General features: G+C 38.4%; 3 protein-coding genes across 4 annotated transcripts in view; 2 read left to right on the top strand and 1 right to left on the bottom strand.

Annotated features, from left to right (window-relative positions):
• Window positions 1-18,426, top strand: part of LOC104104038 (DNA-directed RNA polymerase III subunit 1) — a 39,483-nt gene extending 21,057 nt beyond the window's left edge. The window contains exons 15-28 of one of the 2 annotated variants that reach the window (XM_009612023.4): window positions 5,358-5,592; window positions 7,297-7,488; window positions 9,243-9,341; window positions 9,681-9,884; window positions 9,968-10,246; window positions 11,736-11,883; window positions 11,990-12,141; window positions 14,292-14,447; window positions 14,526-14,639; window positions 14,737-14,834; window positions 16,188-16,392; window positions 16,492-16,694; window positions 17,407-17,560; window positions 17,958-18,426. In XM_009612023.4, the coding sequence (XP_009610318.1) occupies window positions 5,358-5,592; window positions 7,297-7,488; window positions 9,243-9,341; window positions 9,681-9,884; window positions 9,968-10,246; window positions 11,736-11,883; window positions 11,990-12,141; window positions 14,292-14,447; window positions 14,526-14,639; window positions 14,737-14,834; window positions 16,188-16,392; window positions 16,492-16,694; window positions 17,407-17,455 (2,134 nt within the window). In that variant the 3' untranslated portion in view covers window positions 17,456-17,560; window positions 17,958-18,426. Of the gene's footprint in view, window positions 1-5,357; window positions 5,593-7,296; window positions 7,489-9,242; window positions 9,342-9,680; window positions 9,885-9,967; window positions 10,247-11,735; window positions 11,884-11,989; window positions 12,142-14,291; window positions 14,448-14,525; window positions 14,640-14,736; window positions 14,835-16,187; window positions 16,393-16,491; window positions 16,695-17,406; window positions 17,561-17,915 lie in introns of both variants that reach the window. The other variant, XM_009612022.4, reaches the window with a different exon arrangement.
• LOC104104037 (large ribosomal subunit protein eL39-like) lies at window positions 4,823-5,159 on the bottom strand. Its single transcript, XM_009612021.4, has one exon. It carries the CDS (start codon window positions 5,101-5,103, stop codon window positions 4,951-4,953), a length of 153 nt encoding a protein of 50 aa, XP_009610316.1. The 5' UTR covers window positions 5,104-5,159; the 3' UTR covers window positions 4,823-4,950.
• Window positions 18,427-21,481: 3,055 nt separating the features above from the next.
• On the top strand, window positions 21,482-21,907 carry LOC108946469 (uncharacterized mitochondrial protein AtMg00860-like). Its single transcript, XM_018773388.1, has one exon. The coding sequence runs from the start codon at window positions 21,482-21,484 to the stop codon at window positions 21,905-21,907; it is 426 nt and encodes a 141-aa protein (XP_018628904.1).
• Window positions 21,908-22,543: the final 636 nt, after the last annotated feature.

Genomic DNA, 22,543 nt, shown 5'->3' with positions numbered 1-22,543 from the left:
TCAACTTTCTCATTTCAGCTACGTTCATCTTTTGGACATGGGATTTCTTGACGGGCCAACACTCAGCCCCATACAACATAGTCAGCCTAACCACCACTCTGTAGAACTTGCCTTTAAGTCTAGGAGGTCAAAGGAACATCAAAGAAAACATACGATTAGAGTAAGGTAGCTCTTAAACAGTGCAGCAGAGATGCATTATGCACAAAAAATTAGTGGCAATTTTTTCAGTTTAGGGTTTTCCGTTCCTTGATATTAGTCATAAGCTAGCTTCCTTGTGTTTGTTTGTATCATTTTGAATGCTTGAAATATTAATAGGAGTGTAGTTCTTTAGTGCAACTGAATTAATATTGCTAACTTAATGAAGCTTAAGAAATTCTCCAAGGGAAAAATCCCCAACAGAAAAGCTGTAACAAGATTGTTTGCCTTGCAAAATTGAAGCTCTGAATGTTTTATGATATCCAATGTTAGAAGAAATTTGATCTTTCTGAATTTTATGATTAACACTGTCAACACATAGAAGTTAATATATAGCATTTTAAGTTCAAATATTCTTGAATTAAGTTAGTCAAGCACTTTTTTGTCGCAAGTAAGCCTGCCCAAGGATGCTAGGTTGTATCAAAGTTGTATATATACACATTCTGTAACACCAAAATTGTTCTGTTCAAGAGGAATACCTTGTTGCGATTGAATCCTGAAATACCATCATGGTTCGACACAATTATTTCATATAGGTCTTACTCTAGTAGTGTTTACAAAATAATTGCAAAGCTGATGGCTGGAAGACTGAAAAAGGTGATTGGGAAGCTGGTATCAGATAATCAGAAATGCCTTTGTAAAAGGCAGGCAAATTGTTGATGCTGCTATGATAGCAAATGAATGCTTGGAGTATCTATTCAAAAGAAAGATCAAAGGAGTGGCTTGCAAGCTAGATTTGGAAAAGGCTTATGACTATATCTTTTGAAGCAAATGGACTTTGGTGAAAGGTGGATTGGGTGGATACAACAATAACAACAACAACAAACCCAGTATAATCCCACGAGCGGGGTCTGGGGAGGGTATTGTGTACGCAGACCTTACCCCTACCATGAGGGTAGAGAGGCTGGTTCCGATAGACCCCCGGCTTAAGGAAAGAATGAAGAAAGTAGTAACAACCAGCAATACCAACAACAAGATAATAAGAAAACAAACACTAACAATAACAAGATAATAAGAGAACAAACAGTATCAACAACAATATAATAAGAAAACATGTAGTAATCAAGACTGTCAATAACCGAATACAAGGCTAACTACTACTACTACTACCGGTATGGGAAGACACACACTCGACTACCTACTAACCTTCTACCCTAATTATCGACCTCCACACCTTCCTATCAAGGGTCATGTCCTCAGTGAGCTGAAGCAACGCCAAGTACCGCCTAAGCCTCGCTTCCCACATCTTGTTCTTCATCAAGGCTACTCTTACCCTATCCCGAATATCTTCATTTCTAATTTTTTCAATCCTGGTATGTCCGCACATCCATTTCAACATCCTCATTTCCGCTACTTCCATCTTCTGGACATGAGAGTTCTTGACTGGCCAACACTCTGCTCCGTACAACATGGTAGGTCTGACAACGACTCAGTAAAATTTACTCTTTTGTTTAGGTGCCACATTCTTATCACATAAAACACCGGATGCGAGTCTCAATTTCATCCACCCCGCTCCAATACGATGAGTAACATCTCAATCTCCCCATTTTCTTTGATAATAGACCCAAGGTACTTGAAACTAACTCTCTTAGGGATGACTTGTGTATCAAGTCTCACGTCCACGTCCGCACCATCAGTTTCATCACTGAACTTGCACTCCAAGTACTCAATCTTGGTCCTACTCAACTTGAAACCTTTATACTCCAAGGTCTGTCTCCAAACCTTCAGTCTCGCATTAACACCGCCTCGCGTCTCGTCAATCATAACAATATCATCCGCAAATAACATATACCATGGCACCTCCCCTTAAATGTGGTGCGTTAGTGTGTCCAACGCTAAGGCAAATAAGAATGGGCTAAGAGCTGACCCCTGGTGCAACCCCATCATAACTGGAAAGTGGTCTGAATCCCCCCGGCCCGGTCCTCCCTCGTATCTTAGATCCATCATACATGTCCTTAATAACCCTAGTGTAAGCCACCGGAACACCCCTAGCCTCCAAACACCTCCATAGAATCTCCCTCAGAACTTTGTCGTATGCTTTCTTTGGATCAATGAACACCATATGTAAGTCTCTGTTCCTCTCCCTATACTGCTCCACCAACCTCCTTACAAGATGAATGGCTTCCGTAGTCGAACGTTCCGGCATGAATCCGAACTGGTTTTTGGAAATAGACACGCTCTTCCTCACCCTCGCCTCCACCACTCTCTCCCAAATTTTCATAGTGTGACTCAGTAGCTTGATACCCCTGTAGTTGTTACAATTTTGGATATCTTCCTTATTCTTATACACCGGAATCAGCATACTCCACCTTCATTCCTCAGGCATTTTCTTCGTCCTAAAGATGCTGTTAAACAACCCAGTGAGCCATTCCAAGCCAGCTTTACCCACGCTCTTCCAAAATTCTACCGAAATTTCATCTGGCCCAGTCGCTTTTCCCCTGCACATCTTACGCATAGTCCCCCGACCTCCCCCATTTTGATACGCCTACAAAAACCAAAGTCACGACGACTCTCGGAGTGCTCCAAATCATCCAACACAATACTCCTATCCCCCTCTTCATTTAGGAATTTATGGAAGTATGTCTGCCATCTACGCCTAATATGCGCATCATCCATCAATACTCTGCCATCCTCATCTTTGATGTACTTCACCTGATCCAGGTCACGAGCCTTCCTTTCTCTCACGTTGGCTAGCCTGTACAACTTCTTATCTCCACCCTTGTCACTAAGTTCTTCGTACAAACGTCCAAATGCTACCGTTTTAGCCGTTGTAACCGCTAACTTCGCCTCTTTCTTGGCCCTCTTGTACCACTCCCTGTTCGTCCTCTTCTCTTCTTCGTCCTTGCTCTCCACCAGTTTCCAGTACGCCGCTTTCTTGGCTTCTACCTTTCCTTGGACCTCTCCATTCCACCACCAATCCCCCTTATGACCTCCAGAGTAACCTTTCGAGACCCCTAGCACCACTCTAGCAGCCTCCTAATGCAGTTCGCTGTCAAAGTCCACATACCACTCGCGTCCCCACTACTCCTCCATGCTCTCATGGATATTCACAGTTAACTTTTCTGTCCTGATTAATGAATGTCCTCAGGGTTACTTCAAGTATTACAGGTGGCCAAGGCAGCGGGATCCTTTGTCTCCTTATCTATTCTTGCTGATGATGGAGATTCTAAGCATCCTGCTTCAAAAAGCAGAAAATTTGGGATGGATCAGAGGGTTGAAGTGTAGAAGAAGTGAGGGAGAAGACTTCCAATCTCACACATACTTTATGCAGATGATACTTTGATTTTGTGTGAAGCTGAGTATTAATGCAGAACATTGCATTGGTGATTTGGCAGACATTATTGGTTGTAAGATGGAGCAGCTCCCTACGGCTTACTTAGGCCTGCCTTTAGGAGCTAAAAAGAATGACCAGAAGATGTGGCAGGGAGTTCTAAGGTGTAGGAGTAAACTTGTTCCATGGAAGAAACGGCACTTGTCATTTGGGGGAAGACTTACACTGGTTAACGGTGTATTGGATGGTATGCCTACTTATTTGATGTCAATAATAAGAATGCCAACAACAGTGGAGAAAAAATTGAGTGCTATGCGAAATAAATTCCTTTGGGAAGGTAATGCTGATAGAAGGAAGCTCCACTTGCTCTTTCAGTGCTTTTTCCATTTTCCTTCCTTCACTTCCAACTCTTGTCCCTGATTTTTTCTTATCTGCATTTTGTCATCTTTGGCTTTTGTTGCCTTGAGGTGTTTCTGGAGCGTAGCTATTCATTGATGACATGTAGATTTAGTATTTAGATCCCTTATCAACCTGATATCGTTTTTCTTTGTTATCATTGTGTCAACCATATTTCTTTTCCTGATCGAGTCCATGTTCAACTATATTGTCCCTCTCTACCAAGGAAACAGATGATACTAGATATTGAGTGCTGACATTTCCAAGTTTATTTTTTGAACCTAAGCATAAGTTTTCATTGATAACCCAAAAGCCAAGCACTCCGATAATGCTGGTCATTGGTTATCAAAAATATAATGCTGGTCATTAAAAACTGATCTTTCTTACAAAAGCTGCTTTCTTGTGTAAGGAGTCTATGAAATCTATCAATCTATATTCATCATATACTGCACCAGAGGGCTCGCATGCTAGGACATATCAGTTATAAGGTAAGCAAGGCATATCCTTCCTTTTAAAACATCTCCTATTCTTTTCATTCCTTAGTGTCCAATCAATACAAGCTGTTCTTTTGAATCCCCCTTTGTTTTCTTTTACCCTTAGTCCTATCCTGATCTTTCTTCCGTCCCAGCAGCAAAATAACTCTATACCTGATAAAGACATCACGTAGTACACACCAAAAATGCTACGGATAGTTCCCAGAGTTGGGGCCACCACTGGACTATGTGATGCTTTCCAGTTTGTTTACCCAATTTTGTTAAAATTTTATCAGCACCTTTACAAGGGTGGTTCTGGTTCTACATAAGATTGAAACTTCTTTCCGGTTGCCATTTGGTTATAGCAGGTGAATGGGAAATTTTCTTTTTGTGATTTCTTGGCTATTTAAGCTTAAAAAGTCTCTTTCACCAATATTGATGCTGAAATTAGTTATTCTGATTGCAAGTTGTTTTTTTTTTCATTCAATATATAGACTTCATTGAAATTAAAACACATCATGTTTCATCACAGCATAAGCTCCTATAAAATGAAACGACATAATCCTACAAGTATTTTTTTCATTAGAATCATAAATAAAGCACGGGTCTTCCACCTTAAAACCCTAGCTTGGTTCTACGCCAGTGCCTGCGCATAGCATTGTACCTGATAGTGTTGTCAGTCCTCATATGGCTCCAGTAAGGAATGGGCCTGTTTTGCCTCTGCTTCTTCGCCAGTTTCTTCTTAATTATATGTCTATGTGACGGCATTTTCACCAGTTGGAGATTCTCAGCGATAAGCTCTGATGCTGCTTGAACATTGAAACCCTCAATTGCAAGTTGGCTATTGTAGCACTAAGTTCATACGCTTTTGGTGTTTTTGAATTTTCAGCAAATTTGCGCCCATTTCAAAGAAGCATGCATTTTCACATCAACCTTTTCGCTTCAGCACCATGGACCTTATCGTTTTGTTGCACTTTTCTTTATTACAAACACTGACCTTATCTATGTTTGTGTCTTGCTAGTGCTCGGTGGATTGGTAATCATGGATTTTCTATAGGGATTGATGATGTCACACCTGGGGAAATCTTAGTTAAGCAAAAACTAGAAGAGATTCATCAAAATTACAAGAAATGTGAAGACCGTATCCAACAATTTAATGAAGGAAAGCTTGCCGTGCAACCAGGCTGTGATGCTGCCCAGACTCTGGAGGCTGAAGTAACTATGTCGTTGAATAAAGTTCGTGACGACATAGGAAAAGTAAGAACAACTTATCTTTTCATGTGCTGCCTGTTTCCAACTAACAGTCGTCACTTGTGGGGTTCTTATCTATCATAACAGGTTTACTGCTTGTGAGCTCTCTCTTGCTACTAGAACCTTCACGTCTTTGATCTCTTCCTAGCTTCCCTGACAGATAAAAGGAGGGAAAGCATGGACAAGGAGAGCTTAGCCACAATATTTAAAAAAAGGGCAGCCTGATGCACGAAACATCTGTCGTTCACGCAGGGTCCAGGGAAGGGCCGCACCCCGAGGGGTGTAATATAGGAAGCCTACCGTGATGCAAACATCAGTGGCTGATTCCACGGCTCGAACCTGTGACCTATAGGTCACACGCAGACAACTTTACCGTTGCTCCAAGGCTCCCTTTCCTTAGCCACAATATACAAACATTTAAAACTTCAAGACCGAGTGAAGTGCTAAACTTGTGAAAGTACAATAGTAAGTATAGAAGGCAAAGAGTTACGTTTGGCTGCTGACTGAAGTGCTCATCATGTAAACAGCAGCTCGAATGGATCACCATAAGTCAATCTGATTAAACCATATCTGATGATGTTAAAGTTCAATTCATCAATTAAAGAGTTGTGGCTACCCATATAAAGTATAGGAAAACCCGTGTGCATCAAAGCCTTCAAAATCCAGGGGCCTAATTTAGACATAATCTACAGCCCTTTCAAAATCTACTGTCCTAAGACCTTATGTTTCCATAGTTTTTTTTGGCGCCTCTTCACGGTCTTCTATCAAAATTTTGTCAAATTAGAAAAACCCTTGCCAAATTGCACAAACCATTTTATGATTTAATCAAATTGTGGCCTATTATATGTGGATTTATACATTATATTCATGTTCCTCACTTAAATCCCCAACGGACATCAAAGCTTTTTGCGCTTTTCTCCTTTGCTAACACTGGATCGAGCAGATAGGGAATTAAAAGTCTACGTTAGTCTGAAAATATGCAGAGTGGTTGTGTTTTCCTTCTCTGAAGCGCATGCCTTCACCTATGAGGCTCTAATCCCCTCGCTTCGCATCGCTTGAGAAGCAATGACTGGTAATAACACGAGTAATAAGATAGATATGCAAAAGAGTTTGTAATGGAACACGGTATTAGCATGCATACTACGAGTATGGGAAAAGATGAACTGTAGATGTCTTGAAAACAAGGCTGTTGCAGTGCATAGACTGAAATGTAAATGTTTATCTCTTTTGGCTTTTTGGACTTGTTGCTTGAATTTCCCGGTTCCCTCCTGGAGCAAAATTGATTGGCACCTTTGTCACTTGTATATAAGTGGGCACCCTCTTAGTGCTGTTTTTGTGGAGCTAACCTTTGTGATGTTCTTTTTTTCTTCTTTACTATCACCTGGAGAACAATGTCTCCTTGCATCAAAGAAGAGAGCCCAGTCAGTAATAGTGCCAACTTGTGATGAGAATTTTCTTCCTTAAAGCAAATCGTCGCTTTAAGGTCCCACCAAATCTATGAAAAAAAGAAATTGAGTGGTCATTTGCATCTAACGCCTGCATCAAATAATATTTAGAGTTAGGAGGCATGCTTCTTTGCAGTCTCTTTCTTTCCTCTTGTACCTTTCTCCCAGAGATATAGTTGTTGTGATGTTTAGTTATTAACTCATAATGTCACATTTTGATACGGGATGATGGAGCAAATTTGCCTGAATATGAAATTTTTTACAGATCTGTATGAAAGCACTACATTGGAGGAATAGTCCTCTGATCATGTCACAGTGTGGTTCAAAAGGATCCCCAATTAACATAAGCCAGATGATTGCATGTGTTGGTCAGCAGTCCGTTGGCGGTCGTCGTGCTCCTGATGGATTCATAGATCGCAGTCTTCCTCATTTTCCTACCAAATCAAAGTTTCCAGCTGTGAGTACTTCATGTTACATTATCAGTTTATTTGTTATTCTCTGGATCTTTAGTCATTGCTCTTCCGACAAGAGCTTAAGGTCTTTTCTTGTACGCCTACCTATACTGGTAGTAGGTGGGATCCCTGAGAACATCCTCCTATTCTTGTCATAACTGTGTTCACTTATTTTTTGTTCAATCTTTTCAATTAAATTTATTAAGCTGCCGAGGGTCTATCAGAAACAACCTTCTCTACCTTGCACAAGGTAGAGGTAAGATATGAGTACACCCACCCCCACTTATGGGACCACACTGGGTATGTTGTTGTTGCTGTCTGTTGCTGCCATAAAGTTATCATGATTCCGTATCTAATTCTTTATGTGACGTGTCTTCAGTAACACATTGTCATATATAGTTATTTCAGCGGACCACACGTTACAATTGTTTCTCATTCACATACGTGGCTGCACTTGTACTATTAAATGATTGACCGGACGCCTTAGGTGAGATATGCATTTAGCAGATAGTGCTTGTGACTATTGGTCTGTCTATTCTACCAATGGAAGTTCACCTGCCCACTCGTTAGCTATTGGTCTATCTGTTCTACCAATGGAAGTTCACCTCAGCTCAATTGCCTCTCGTATATTATAGTTACTTTGAGTTGGCTGAAGAAATGGTAATGAACTGGAAACCTAATAAGAGCGGATAAATGTGGTGCTTTTGAACACATAAGGATGATTCTGAATTTGACAAAGGAACACATTCTTTGCTGGCAGCCATCTGTTGTGGGAAGAACAACATTTCTTTGGTGGGGCCGTGGGGAAGACGTATCCTAGGGACTAGGCACATTTACCATGTTCTGCAGCGGGGGTAGATGGGCTCTCCATGTCACGGCTGTTTCTACTGTGAGATCCCAGAATTATTTCCTTTGATAAGCCATTATATGTAGGTCTAAGTGGTCATGTGGTGCACTATCTTTGGTTCCAGGAATGGGAAAGGGTGATAAGCCATTATATGTAGGTCTAAGTGGTCATGTGGTGCACTATCTTTGGTTCCAGGAATGGGAAAGGGTGATAAGCCATTATATGTAGGTCTAAGCGGTCATGTGGTGCACTATCTTTGGTTCCAGGAATGGGAAAGGGAGGGGATGGTTTACTTCACTTAGGTTAAGTATTGATGATATAAAAATAAGAGAGAGAAGCAGATGCTTCGATGGTTTTGATGATTTGATGATTATAAGACATGCCTATTTATAGGTGTCAAATGGAAGACTATCCACATTTATGCTGTAGCATGTGATGTTTCCACATTAATAATGAAAACTCGATCCCTTGTTCGAAAAAAAACGAAAAAAAAAAATGGAAGACCATCCAACTTCTTTGTCGTTTCCTGGTAAGACATTCCTTTTCAGATTTTGATCTTTTTTTGTTTTATTCAATCACTTTTTAAGTGATTGGTTAAAAACTGAGATATAATGACGGAGAGATGGGAATAAATTATATGACATCATGGAGAACATTGATTGCTCAGAAGCTTGGTATGACTGGGTTGAGAGAAGGACAAATACTTTATGCTGCATGTCAGTGAGTAGGAAGGTGCTTTTATGGCTGTGTCAACTGCTTTTAAAATGGTTTATTCAGATTCATCAATTGCAGTTATGTTATTTTAAGGAAGAAATGCTTAAAGTAATTATTGATGTTACTTATGCACTCAATTGTACAAATTGCTTGTATGTACGCCCGCTGATGCTGATTACAGTTATGTTTTTGTTCCAGGCTAAAGGGTTTGTAGCTCATTCCTTTTTTGACGGTTTGTCAGCAACTGAGTTCTTTTTTCACACAATGGGAGGAAGAGAAGGCCTTGTTGATACGGCAGTATGGATTTCCTCTTTCGACTTATTTGATGGTGTTACTATTTATTTCTCATTCGGACATTAGATATGTTTACCTGAATTCTTCATTTGTCTGCCTTGACATACTTGTATGGAACGGATGTGATATAAGTGCGGATACTTGTAGATTTTCTTGAAATGCACTAAAAATTAACAAAAAGATTGCACAAACTCGCATCGGATGCTTACCTGTATCAGATATGAGAGTGCATGTAACATAGAATATGTCCGGATCCAACAGATTCTTGCTGATGTCTTCCTTTTAAGTGTCAAGGCTAAAGTTTTGCCAGTGTTGGGTGTTCATCCATTTCGATCGTCACAGGTTAAAACTGCTGACACCGGATACATGTCTCGTCGACTTATGAAAGCTTTAGAGGACCTTGCTGTTTATTATGACAACACTGTACGAAATGCCAGCACAAGTATAATTCAGTTCATGTATGGTGATGATGGCATGGATCCTTCACAGATGGAAGAGAAAAAAGGCCGTCCTCTGAACTTTAGCAGATTATTTATGAAAGTTAAGGTATGAGCTTCAATTTTTTAATAGAATTCTCAACAGTTTTATGGCGAAGGTTAGAAAATTTTGATAATAATTTCTATTTACAGGCAACGTGTCCTCCTAGAGGTGAGAAGAGTTTGTCTTACTCGGAAATCTGCGAGATTGTCAATGAAAGGCTCTCATATCATGATATGAGTCCTGAAGGGGGGTGCTCAGAGGCATTCCGGGCTTCATTATCAGATTTTCTGATTAAACATTTAGCTGAAACCTTGAAGAGATTACGGGAAGCCCTCTTATTGGATGGAGAGCAGTATGCAGGGGGTGACCGTGAATATCTTGAAAACATTGCATTAAACATATCTGGTATTACAAAGAAGCAACTACAGGTAAATAGATTTAGAAGTTCCTTTTTGCCGTTCTCGAGGATTTTTGGGTAATTCCTTGCTCCAACTATAAGGGGTTTACTAACAGAACTTTGAGCAACAATTAAGTCACTACCTGATTTTTTCCCTTCATATGGAGTATTGGTTATCCTTTAAGATGTGAAGGTATATTATAAAATTAATGTCATTGAGTATGATGCCAAATAGTTATTCAGATGTAGCTTATTATCTTGTCAGGAGTTCAATATGACATGTTTTCTATTACTGCTAGACTTTAAATTCTTATGGCTACTATATTATTGATAGAAGTTTTCTGACTGGCCAAGTATAAATTAAATAAATAGCAAGAAAAAGCAAGAATTAAATCTTTGTTTCTCCTTAGTGGAAACTTTATATACTTCAATCTAACCATTGTATGTGGCATTATTTGCTTTCCCAAGTGGATTCAATGAACTTTTATTTGCATTTAGCACTAATATAACAAAATATATGGATTCAAAATCTTTTTCAAAAGTTCTCTGTGCCCTTGAATGATAAAAATATGAAGTATGTGAAACAGAATATAACTGTTCTGCTTCACATACTGTAAAGGCGATACAATTTTGACTAGTGTAAAGATTTGCATAAAACAAAATGAAACAGAGGAAGTAATTTATTTTCAATCAAAAGTTTCATAAACTAATTTGTCTGAAGTATCTAACAAGCTATCTTGCTTAATTGTGAATACTAAATTCAAGTTTAACTGGATCACGGGAGTAAGTGTTTGATGATATGTCTCAAATGCTAACCAAGTAGATTTTAGTTCTCTATTTCGGAAATTGTTTCTCTTTTAAATGAAATTGTGTCTTAGTTTCATATTAAAAAAAAGTAAGCCCCGTAACAGGAAAAATCAAAGTTAAAGTCTAATAGGTAAATGAATATGAATTCTTCAAATTTTGAAAGTCATATACAACAGTCTTTTTAGTTGAAGTGTGTCAGATATTTAGGGAAGTCCAAAATTAGAAAGAGTGTCGGCAAATTAGAGCAAAGCGGTTATTGACCTTGATGTGTCACATTTGCTGTAAACTATCTTATGTTGCACTTTTTCTGTCAGTATTTTTAAAATCCTAGCTCCCTCCATGTAAAGTCGAGAATGTTATCCTATATTAACTGTTCTGCTGGCCAAAATCATTTAAATTGGAATCAAGGAATAATTCTATGATATCCCCTGTAGTAGGACTTGGAAATAAAGATATAGCATGTAAAAATTGACATGAATCTGTGCCCGGTATTCCAGGAACGGTTGGGTATCAAATAGGTTATAAGACCTACGAGCTGTACTTCATTGAGTAAATAATTTCAATGGGAAATTTAGGAAAAGAAAGAAAGGAGAAACTAAGAGATAAATCTTTTCTACTTAAAAAGAAAAAGTATCTGTAATTTCCCCAAGCAATAAAGTTACTAATAGCACTGTGTGATGTGTGGGTTTTTATTTTTCCTTGCTTGTTTGTAGGTGTTCCTCAACATGTGCATCTCTCGCTATCACCTGAAAAGACTAGAATCGGGAACTGCAATTGGTGCAATTGGAGCTCAGAGTATTGGGGAACCTGGGACACAGATGACATTGAAAACCTTTCACTTTGCTGGAGTTGCAAGCATGAGTATCCTTGATTATTTGGAGCTTAATTTTGCATCTTCAAGTTGGATTTTTTGGATAGTCTAGATGGGTTTTTATCATATTATCCTGTTTCTTTAACTCTTTGGTAGACGTTACACTTGGAGTTCCTCGAATAAAAGAAATTATAAATGCAGCAAAAAAGATCAATACTCCTATTATTACTGCAAAACTTCTGTCTGCTGCTAATTTAACTGCAGCAAGGATGATAAAAGCCCGCATTGAGAAAACTCTTTTGGGACAGGTAAGTTACTTGTATTTGCTAAATCTTTTTAGACTTAATGCCTCAGTTGACACCTCAACTTATCCCGTTTTGCAAAGCTGGCCCCTAAGTTCCATTTTGTTCCGTTTAAACACCTGTAGTTGGTAAAAACACATTTCAAACGTTTCTGAAAATAGAAATAGCGCGTATCTCTCAATCACTCTTATGTGTTATACATATCGTTTAACTTTTTGACACGTCTCAGACAAAAAAATGACACGTCAAGGCATATTATAATTGGCAACACATTCATCTGGAAACCATTCCTCTCCTTCCCCTTGACTGCCTCTTTATTCGCTAACTCCAACCACCACTCCCTTGACGACCTTATCTCCTTTGTACCTTCTCTACATTCTCATCTCACCCACCATTTATCACTGGCAGCGCCCTCAAGCGGGGAATCCCAACAGCACCAGGCCTCCACCTCTTATTCACCTCCACCCTCATTGCCTTACCACCACTGCCACCACTGAGCATATTGCCTCCACCTAAGTTGCTTGGACTCAGGTGCAGGTGTCCGATACGGGTGCGAATCTAGAGTCAGATCTTTCATGATCTAAATTTTAAGATTCGGTGGTACGGGTGTGGATGCGGGGGTTCGGCTAAAAATAATTCAAATATCTAAAAATAAAGTTATAAAAATATTTCTAAATTATGAAACATTATGTGGAAAACTTACAAGGTATATTCCGAGAAGGAGAAAAATATTGATCAAGAGGAGAATCTGAGAAGGAGATAAAAGGAAAAAGACTAACATAGAAATTTCTATTTACAAGGTATTTCAGTTTCTTCAATTTCATCTTGGCATTTATTTTTGGTTTCAAAAATCATTGTATCTGTCCCGAATTTCTCCGTCGATTTTGGTCGAAGTACCCAAAATCAGTTGACCAAATCTGGTACGGATCCCACACCCACACCCATGTCGTGTCGACATGGGTGCGGCACCGAAAGTGAAGAGTCCGAGCAACTTAGGCCTCCACCACTTCCTCTCTTGTATACTCTTCACCTCCACCCCTGTCTACAGTGCTCCTTGTGCACACCCACCACTGCCCTCCTAGCCATTTTGCTTTCTTTGTTGACCGGCAGGATCCCTGTTTTTCAATCACAAATCGAACCTCCTACAACTCTTAAAGGTCCGGTCTGCTCTTGTTGGCTTCAAAATTCAAGTTGGGTAAGAGTGGTACAGATAGAACTCAAAGGATGGGATTTGGAGTTGGGGATATTGAAAGATCATGAGGCATGAGGAATTTGGTAATTTGATTATTTGACCTTTGGTCTTTAGGCCAATTCTACAGAAAAAAATTAAATTTTGATGGCAGCAGAAAGCATAGCAGTGTTTGGAGAGCTGTAACCAAAGAAAAAGAAAGTAGAGAGAAAGATAACAGGGATGATTTTCTTCTTATTTGCGCTCTCCAAACACATAATTCACATGCTTTTAAGCCACATCATCGAAACCGATGCCACATGAGCATGGTCAATGGTCAAAGGTTTTAAAATATGTCTTTTTACCAAGTATAGGTCTTTAAATGGGGAAAAACGGGAGTCGGGGGCCGTCTTTGCAGACCGGGACAAGTGAGATGTCAATTTAGGTATTAAGCCGTCTTTTTATGATATAATAGTTGCTTAGTTCTTGAACTGCTTACTGTGCTGCTAGAGATGGTTGCTTTTTTTTTTTTACTTCATTGTTTGCATCTTCAACTAAATCATTGATAATAACACTACTGAGCCCTAGTTGGATTGCTACACTGCTTCTTTCTCTGAAGCTTTTATCAAATGACTCCTATAATAGCCTTACATTCCAGTACACTGGGCTTCTCAATTGAAAATCTACCGAAAGCAACGCCTGTAAGATCTCAAGTTTTAACTTTGGTATAACTCATGCAACATTTTCAACTTTCTACTTAACTTATGTAGCATTTACTTGTTCTGAAAAATATGAAGTTCATGAAAAGCTACTTAAAATCTGTAAAATATATGCATAATATTAAAAATATTCCTTGCCCTGTTTAGAGCAATATATTTTGATCCCTGCCATTTCTTCTTCCACTCAAACCTCCCTGATTAATTTGTGAAGCTCTCATAATGACATTGAACTAAGTACTTTGTGAGTTGAACATTTATTTCCTATGCAGGTGGCTAAGAGTGTAAAGATTGTGATGGCGTCTCGATTAGCATCAATTGCTATTACGCTAGATATGGAGACAATTCAGGTGTCACAACTGTGTATTGATGCTTATACTGTCAAGCAATCGATTTTGCAGACCCCAAAAATAAAATTGAAAGAACAGGTGAGGAAGGTTGTGTTTCTGGTTCAGCTGCTTATCTGTTAATGATATCTTATTGGGTAAAATTCCTATTTGCTGCAGCAAGTAAAAGTTTTGAACCACAGGAAGCTGGAAGTTTTTCCTCAGGCTAATAAAGATAAGCTGCATTTTGAACTTCACCGGTTGAAAAATAAGCTTCCTGTTGTTGTTGTGAAGGTATGACAATTATCAAGAATTAATTCAAATTTAATCGGTGGGTTTTTGTCCGAACTACTCTGTTCACTTCAACTTGCAAATCTTGTCGGGATTTCAGGGTATTACTACGGTTCAAAGGGCTGTGGTGAACAAAGAACAAGAAAGAGACCGTAAGAGTGATGTCAAAGGAGAAACATATGAGTTGCTTGTTGAAGGGTAAGTTTTATGTACAGCTTCTGCATTCTACATCATTTGGTTGTGCTCTGTTTGGTGTGGCAAGATTGTTATTCACTACAATATTCTGATAACTAGATGTATTCAAGATCTCAGAACTTATTTCTCTTTCCGGAAGAGAGATTCCAAAAGTTATTTCACTTTCCATATTCTGTTTTGTTAAATTAAAGAATAACCTAAGAGAAGGGCTAGTTAGGCTATCGAAAACGTTGCACCAATCTAGAGAATTTGAAACCTCCTTCTCAAACAATTGCTTAAAGTGAAGTAGATTAGAACTTGGGTCAATCTTAGTCTTTGTAACCTCCTTTTGGACAGATCCTTTTCAGCCAGGATAGTCTCGGACTGATAATGCCCCCCCTACCAAATTGATTATCTTCAATTATTTATACCTCTAACATTAGATATTCATCTGATTGTATCTAGCAAAATAAATTGGTAAATTTTAATTTTAAAAGTATATTCATTAGCAAACATAGTGTATTTAACTAGTCAATGGCTACAAATACTCATTAAAATCCAGTGAAGTTATTGCAAATTTGTCTGGTATTTTTTTCTTTGGGACTTGCATACACATCTTATGTTTGCAATTAATGATTTTAGACAGTCTCAATATCATAACAGTACACCAAACTAATTTAAAAATTAAATGCAATTACGATCTCAAATATATGAAAAGAAGACAAAAAACTGTAACTGCGGGCTGCATTTTATGTCTATGCAGGCAGCGTAAGGCTGTCGGCTGTTACATGAAAATTACTGTCTCTACCAAGATTCTGGAGGCTCTGATACCATATTGAAGCATATCACCTACCTCATCTAAAAGTTTAAGTTGTTAGAAAGAAGGAACACGGTAAAATATTTATTTATCTATGTAAATTTAGGTTTGTTACATTTTTGAAAATCAAATAAGGAATAACTTTGAAATTATCTTTTCAATTGAAAAAAAGTAATTAATGGAACAATTTTAATCACGAGATCATGATTTGGAGCTTTTCTGGGGCTGGTTTGTTGCAGTTAGATCATTTAAAAAGATTTGAAAGGATTATAAAGTATGTGCAGAAAATCTGTATTTGTTTGTTTGATTGAGAGGTTAACTGGAAGGCTAGCAACTCATCTAATCAAATGATATTTCAAAATAATATTATCTAATATAGTTTCAAGGATCCTGTGAATGAAGTGTAAAAGAGAGTAACAGTCCTACCTTACTGTTTTGGTTCAATTTTCAACAGCTTGGGTTTTTGGTTTTTTTTTCTGGGACTCCATGATCCAGTTAGTTCTTGCTATAAAATAGAAGTCCTTCCACACGATACCTGATTTGCTCTTTCCTTTCTGCAGTACCGGTCTCCTAGCCGTAATGGGCATTGACGGAGTTGATGGACGTAATACAAAGAGTAATCATATAATGGAGGTGCAACAAAGACTAGGCATTGAAGCAGCAAGGATCTCCATAATTGATGAGATTAACTATACCATGTCAAGTCATGGAATGACAATAGACTTGCGGCACATGATGCTTCTAGCAGATCTGATGACATATAAGGTAATTCTCCTGGAAATTTTTTCCTCATCCAAAAACATGTTGGATTCCTTTAATGTCCGATTAACAAGTTTAATGGACGCTTTTTTTTTTCTATCATAGGGTGAAGTTCTGGGAATTACCAGACATGGCGTTCAGAAAATGAAAGATAGCGTACTGATGTTAGCCTCATTTGAGAAGACAACCGACCACCTGTTTAATGCATCTGTAAATGGAAGGGATGATAAGATAGAAGGAGTTAGCGAATGCATCATCATGGGCATACCAATGCAGATAGGCACTGGGATGTTTAAACTTCGGCAATGGTATGTGTCTGATATTTTGGCATGAAATTTTTAATCTTGAACCTTAACGTATCTTATATGTGTGTCGTAATTATTTGAATAAGCTAATCATCAGAAGCTCCAAAGGGAGAAAATTGATTAGTCTACACAACCTTTAAGGTCTTATTGCTAGATCAGAGAAGTAATATTCTGAGGAATGGTTCCTTTTCATATAATAATCTAGTGTTGGCCTATCTTTGCTTCCGACTGATGCAGGACGAGAAGGGAGATGGGATAAATGGGAGAAAATTAGAGAGAAGTGCGCGAGCGAGAGAAGAATAAGATAGACCACGGAGATTTCTATCATAGGTTTAAGTCATCTTTTTTGCAAGTTTCTGAAACAAAATAAACAAAGCCTTATTTATAGAGTAGGGGGTCCTAAACAAGATTTTCTATTTTTGTTCCAATTACCTGCAGTTATTGTGGTAGCTCCTAAATCCTAGCTGCATATTAAAGTGACTTTTCTATCTGTGGTGAATCTCTAAAATCCAATGAAATCCAAACGTCTGCATTGGGAGGATAATGCCAGAATAACTTGGCTATTTTGATCCCTCTAATTATCATATTTTATCCTTTATTTCTGCCCTCTTCTCTTGTCATTCTTGTGAATGTCTTTATAGTTTGATGTTCTTCATACATTCCAAGTTAACTAATCCCTTGTTTCCCGGTGTTGTCTTTCCTTTCTCTATGCCAGTGTTCAGCAGGTTGAGCTGAATTATCAATCAGAACCTATGTTATCCTAGGACTTCTAAATGAATTTTTCCGGTTCTGCTAAGGTAATACTTTGTCAATGCCTCAATGGCATTTGGGAGGCGTTGCTGAATTCTCTTGGAAGGATAATGGCAGAGGTAAAAATGAATTTAATATGAGGAGAATATGCGCTCTTTTTGTGGCTTGATATTTCGATGCAGCTGCTTGTTTTCTTCTCCCATTGCATATTGTGCATCAAATTTGTTTTTATAGTTCCTAATCTGGAACTATTCTTCAAAATGCTTTAATGGATAGTGTATTCACTTTTCTGCCCTTTTTCCTTCTGCTTATTGTTTTCCATCTATTTTTCATGGGGCACCCGCTCTCGGGTTTGGGGGAGGACGGAAATGGAAAAGCTGGAGCATTGTCATATGTTATTTGGATATTAATTGGGTGCTACCTTTCTCGATTTAACCATCTTACCTTTTATCTTCTTTGGCACTGATTTTACAGGTAGACGACTTGTAATATTTCTTCCTATGGCGTGATATGCAGATGCTAGCATTGACCATGCAACATCAGGTGAATTTTAAAGAAATCGTCGAAGGAGGCAGTCTTACCAACACCTGAAAGATTGGTTTCACCAACCTTATAATGTAGAAAGTTACTCTGGCCCCTGTTGGTAATCATGTTTACGGGTGACATTGTTTTCATCTTTATTCAAGGCAAAAAGTATCGTTGGGATTTCCTCCTCCATCCTGTGGTAACACATCCTTATGTTACTTCATTATGGCTGGTGCAGATTTTGTTAGTATTTTTTATGATTCATTTGTAAAAAGGGTTGGCATATTGATACCTCATATTGGGAATCTTCCCTCAGGGAATTGCAGAATGTCTAGAGGAATAGGAGTAGTGTAGAGTCTGTGAAGTGAGGATATATCAAGTTGCTATGTTGGCTTGAAAATATATATAATATGCACAGAAAATATATTTAAAGATAAATGTGAAACTTCTTACTTGGTGATGTGCTTTTTGCATAAATTTCTAATTTCCTAGTTTACGTTTCGCAAATTAGGAAATTTGAATTATAATATTCAGAAGAGGAATTTGTCCTTTTGGCATAAATTTCCTAGTTTATGTTCATTTAGAGTCAAGATAGAAAGGTAACTTGTGATCAAGGGAATTACACTTTTCTTTTCTGGAGTTCACCATTTCTGGACTTCAAATTTAGGGTAAAACCTCTCACGTGTTTGAAGAGGTCGATGACGTACCTGTCACTTTATTAGATGTGTTCTTCTGGATGTCAATATTTTTTTTAATTTACAATGTTGAAATTACATGAAAGGTGATGTAAATTGATTTTTTGGCGTTCCACAGCATCAATTTTCTTTTCTACAACATTGATATTTGTGTGTGTATGTGTTGCAATGTTTAGTGATGAATTAGTCTTATTTGGCTATTACTTAGCTAATGTTGCAAAGCAGTTAGTTTGTTAGATGGTTCCCGAAATTAGTTAGGAGTTAGTTACAGTGAAGGGGAAAATCCTTGGGCTTAGATTCATCCATATATAGATTGTATTGTGTACATTTGGATTCATTCATGAAAATAATACTTTCTCCTACTCTTGAACACTCTTTCTCTAGCTAATATCTCGATTGTAGCCCTGACTTAGCTGCACTGTTCTTCGAATTCTTGCAATTCCTAGAGCTATTGTCTTTTGTCTGCACTATGTGCATCAATTGGTATCAGAGCAACACGATTCTCGGCTCTAAATCATGGCTAAAAACAACGAAATCGTGACCAAAAATAGAAGTCAAGACCAACAATTGAAGGAAATGGAAGAAAAACTTGTCCATATTCAAATGCAATTACAGAAGCTTATGGAAGGAATGACTAGCATGAATGAGCGCAATTTAATGGCGGACAAGGAGATGATGGAGAGCGAACTACCATCAATAACCTCAACAGAAAAGGGAATGGAAATGAAACTCGTAGAGTTGAATCTTCATCAGAGGACAGAGATTGTTTGAAGTTGTACCTGAAAGGAGAGCAAGGGATAATCATGGCAATCAAACACCTACTGCTAATTTCTTCACTAGGTATTCGAGGTTAGAATTTCCTAAATTTTCTAGACACGACTTGAAGACTTGGCTGTATAAAGTGGATCAGTTCTTTGCTATGGATGAGGTTCCCTTTGATCAGAGAGTCAAGGTAACTTCAATTCATTTGGAAGGTGAGGCAATTGCTTGGCATAGGTCATATATCAAGGCTAGGAATTCAGTGATCGGTCCTACTCGGACTGAATATGTAATAGCTTTGAATGAGAGGTTTGGGGAAGAATTTGAAGATCACATGGAGTCGCTGAAAAATTTGATGCAGTCTGGTAGTGTAAGGGAATACCAAGCTGAATTTGATAGGTTGTTAACTGGTGTGAATCTCTCTAATGAGAATACTATTAGCTGCTTCTTGGGTGGTTTGAAACTTGAACTTAACAAAGCAGTAAAAGTACAGGTCCCAAGGACACTAATGCAAGCTTACAAGATTGCAAGGTTACAGGAAGAAGTGTTTGAAGCTCAAGCAAAAACTTGGGGATTAAAACTTGTGTATAAACCAGCTCAAAATGGCCTGCTACCCACCCCAAGTCACTATAAATCACAGAGCTTCCAAAAATCAACTATTCCTCAGCCCACATTCAAGAAACCAGTTGAATCCCGACAGGCTTGGCCTAGTAAAATTTCAGGAAGAAGGTTAACTGCTGCAGAAATGGTTTTTTCTGTGATGAAAAATATGTCCTAGGGCATAAATGTAACTCCAATAGAAAGATTTATATGGTGGAAGATGTTGATGGTGACACAGCTGCAATTGAGGCATTGGAGGATCCATTGCAAGAGGTCATGGAGGAGATAGATGAGCTCATGACCATATCCTTACAAGCTTTTATTGGTGTGACAGGTTACCAAAACATTAGGGTAACCGGATACCATGATAAGAGACCTCTACAAGTCCTTATGACACATGAAGCACACATAACTTCATTGACCAGGACATGGCCAAGGAGTTAGGATGTCAAGCAAGCAGTATTATGGCTCAATCAGTTAGTGTTTCTGATGGGAGGAAGGTGCAGACAACCTCAGTTTGCAGAAATCTTCAATAGCTTCTACAAGGTACAACATTCAGTTCTGATTTCTTATTACTGCCATTGGGTAATGTAGATATTGTTTTGGGTGTATAATGGCTAAACACCTTAGGTAGGATACTATTTGACTTCAGGAATAGGACTATTAAGTTCATGTATCAAGGCAAAAAACATGTCTTAAGAGGAACAACTAATCACTTGAAGTCAACTAAGGCAAAAATTGTTAATAAAATTGAAGGAGGGAGTACTCAGTTTTACATGCTGACATTGACAACTGGTGAGGAAGAGGGAAGTTATTGTCATTATATTCAGGCTGCACAGGGTGACCCCATTGCTCCTGAATTATCTGATCTAATTGATCGGTATGCTAGCATCTTTGCCTTGCCTAGTACTCTTCCACCCCACATAGGTGCTTTTGATCATAGGATACCATTGATTGAGGGTGCAAATCCAGTAAACAAGAGACCCTATAGATATCCTGGGTCAAGAAGGATATCATTGAGAAGTTAGTGCAAGAGATGCAGACCAAGGGTTTATACGGCACATCACAAGTCCTTATGCATCACTAGTTGTATTAGTGGGGAAAGAAGATGGAAGCTGGAGGATGTGTATTGATTACACAGAATTGCACCAGCTGACTATTAAGGACAAATTCCCTATACCTATTATAGACGATCTGTTGGATGAATTGGGTGGAGCAGTGGTGTTCTCTAAGATTGATCTTAGAGCAGGTTATCATTAGTTGAGAATGGCCGAGAGTGATACTCATAAAACAACTTTTAAAACTCATGACGGCCACTATGAGTTTTTGGTTATTCCATTTGGACTAACCATTGCCCCTCCTTTCAAAATCTCATGAATTCAGTTTTCAGACCCTTGCTAAGGAAGACAGTATTAGTCTTCTTTGATGTTATATTAATATACAGCTAGTGTATGACTGTGTATGACTGATCATATTGAGAATGTGAAGGCTCTTTTCGAACTGATGCAAAAATTCCAATTGTATGCTAAGATGTCTAAGTGTGCATTTGAAGTTCCTAAGGTAGAGTATTTAGGTCACTTTATCATTCAAGAAGGGGTCTACGCAGATCCTAAGAAGATTATAGCAGTGAAGCAGTGGCCTATTCCCACCAATATCAAGCAGTTAGGTGTTTTTTTGGAGCTTGCTGGATATTATAGAAGATTTATACAAGGTTATGGAGCTATATGCGGACCATTGCATGACTTACTCAAGAAAGATGGTTATGCATGGAACTCTGAGGCTACTGCAGCGTTTGAGAAGTTGAAACAAACTTTGGTTTCTGCTCCTGTGTTGGCAATGCCTGACTTTTCAAAACCTTTCTTGGTTGAGACTGATGCAAGTGGTTAGGGTATAGGAGCTATATTGATGCAACAGGGGCACCCTATAGCCTATATCAGCAAATCATTGGCACCGTCTATGATAGAGAATTACTAGCTCTCATATTTGATGTCACTAAGTGGTCACGCTATTTGTTGGGAAGGCCATTTATTGTCAAGACTGATAAAAAAGCCTTGAAACATCTGTTGGAACAACATATTCATACTGATTGGCTTTTGATTTATCTGGTGAAGTGGACAGGCATTGATGCTTCTCAAGCTACTTGGGAATATCTCTCTGAGCTACATCGTAGATTTCCTATATTACAGTCTTGAGGACAAGACTGTTCTACTGTTGGGGGCATTGTTGCAATGTTTAGTGATGAATTAGTCTTACTTAGCTGATGTGGCAAAGCAGTTAGTTAAACTGTTAGAAGGTTCCGGAAGTTAGTTAAAGTCAGGAAATTAGTTAGGAGTTAGTTACAGTGAAGGGGAAAATCCTTGAGCTTAGATTCATCCATATATGAATTGTATTGCGTACATTTGGATTTATTCATGAAAATAATACTCTTTCTTCTTCCACACTGACTTAGCTGCACTGTTCTTCAAATTCTTGCAATTCCTAGAACTATTGTCTTTTGTCTGCACTATGTGCATCAGTATGTGC

This window comes from Nicotiana tomentosiformis, chromosome 11 (assembly GCF_000390325.3).
Source record: "Nicotiana tomentosiformis chromosome 11, ASM39032v3, whole genome shotgun sequence".
NCBI lineage: Eukaryota > Viridiplantae > Streptophyta > Magnoliopsida > Solanales > Solanaceae > Nicotiana > Nicotiana tomentosiformis.
This window is presented reverse-complemented; position numbering and strand designations above follow the sequence as displayed.

Coding starts and splice junctions, on each gene's coding strand:
- LOC104104037 (XM_009612021.4), bottom strand. CDS start 5,103: ATGCCGTCACATAGACATATAATTAAGAAGAAACTGGCGAAGAAGCAG.
- LOC108946469 (XM_018773388.1), top strand. CDS start 21,482: ATGACTGATCATATTGAGAATGTGAAGGCTCTTTTCGAACTGATGCAA.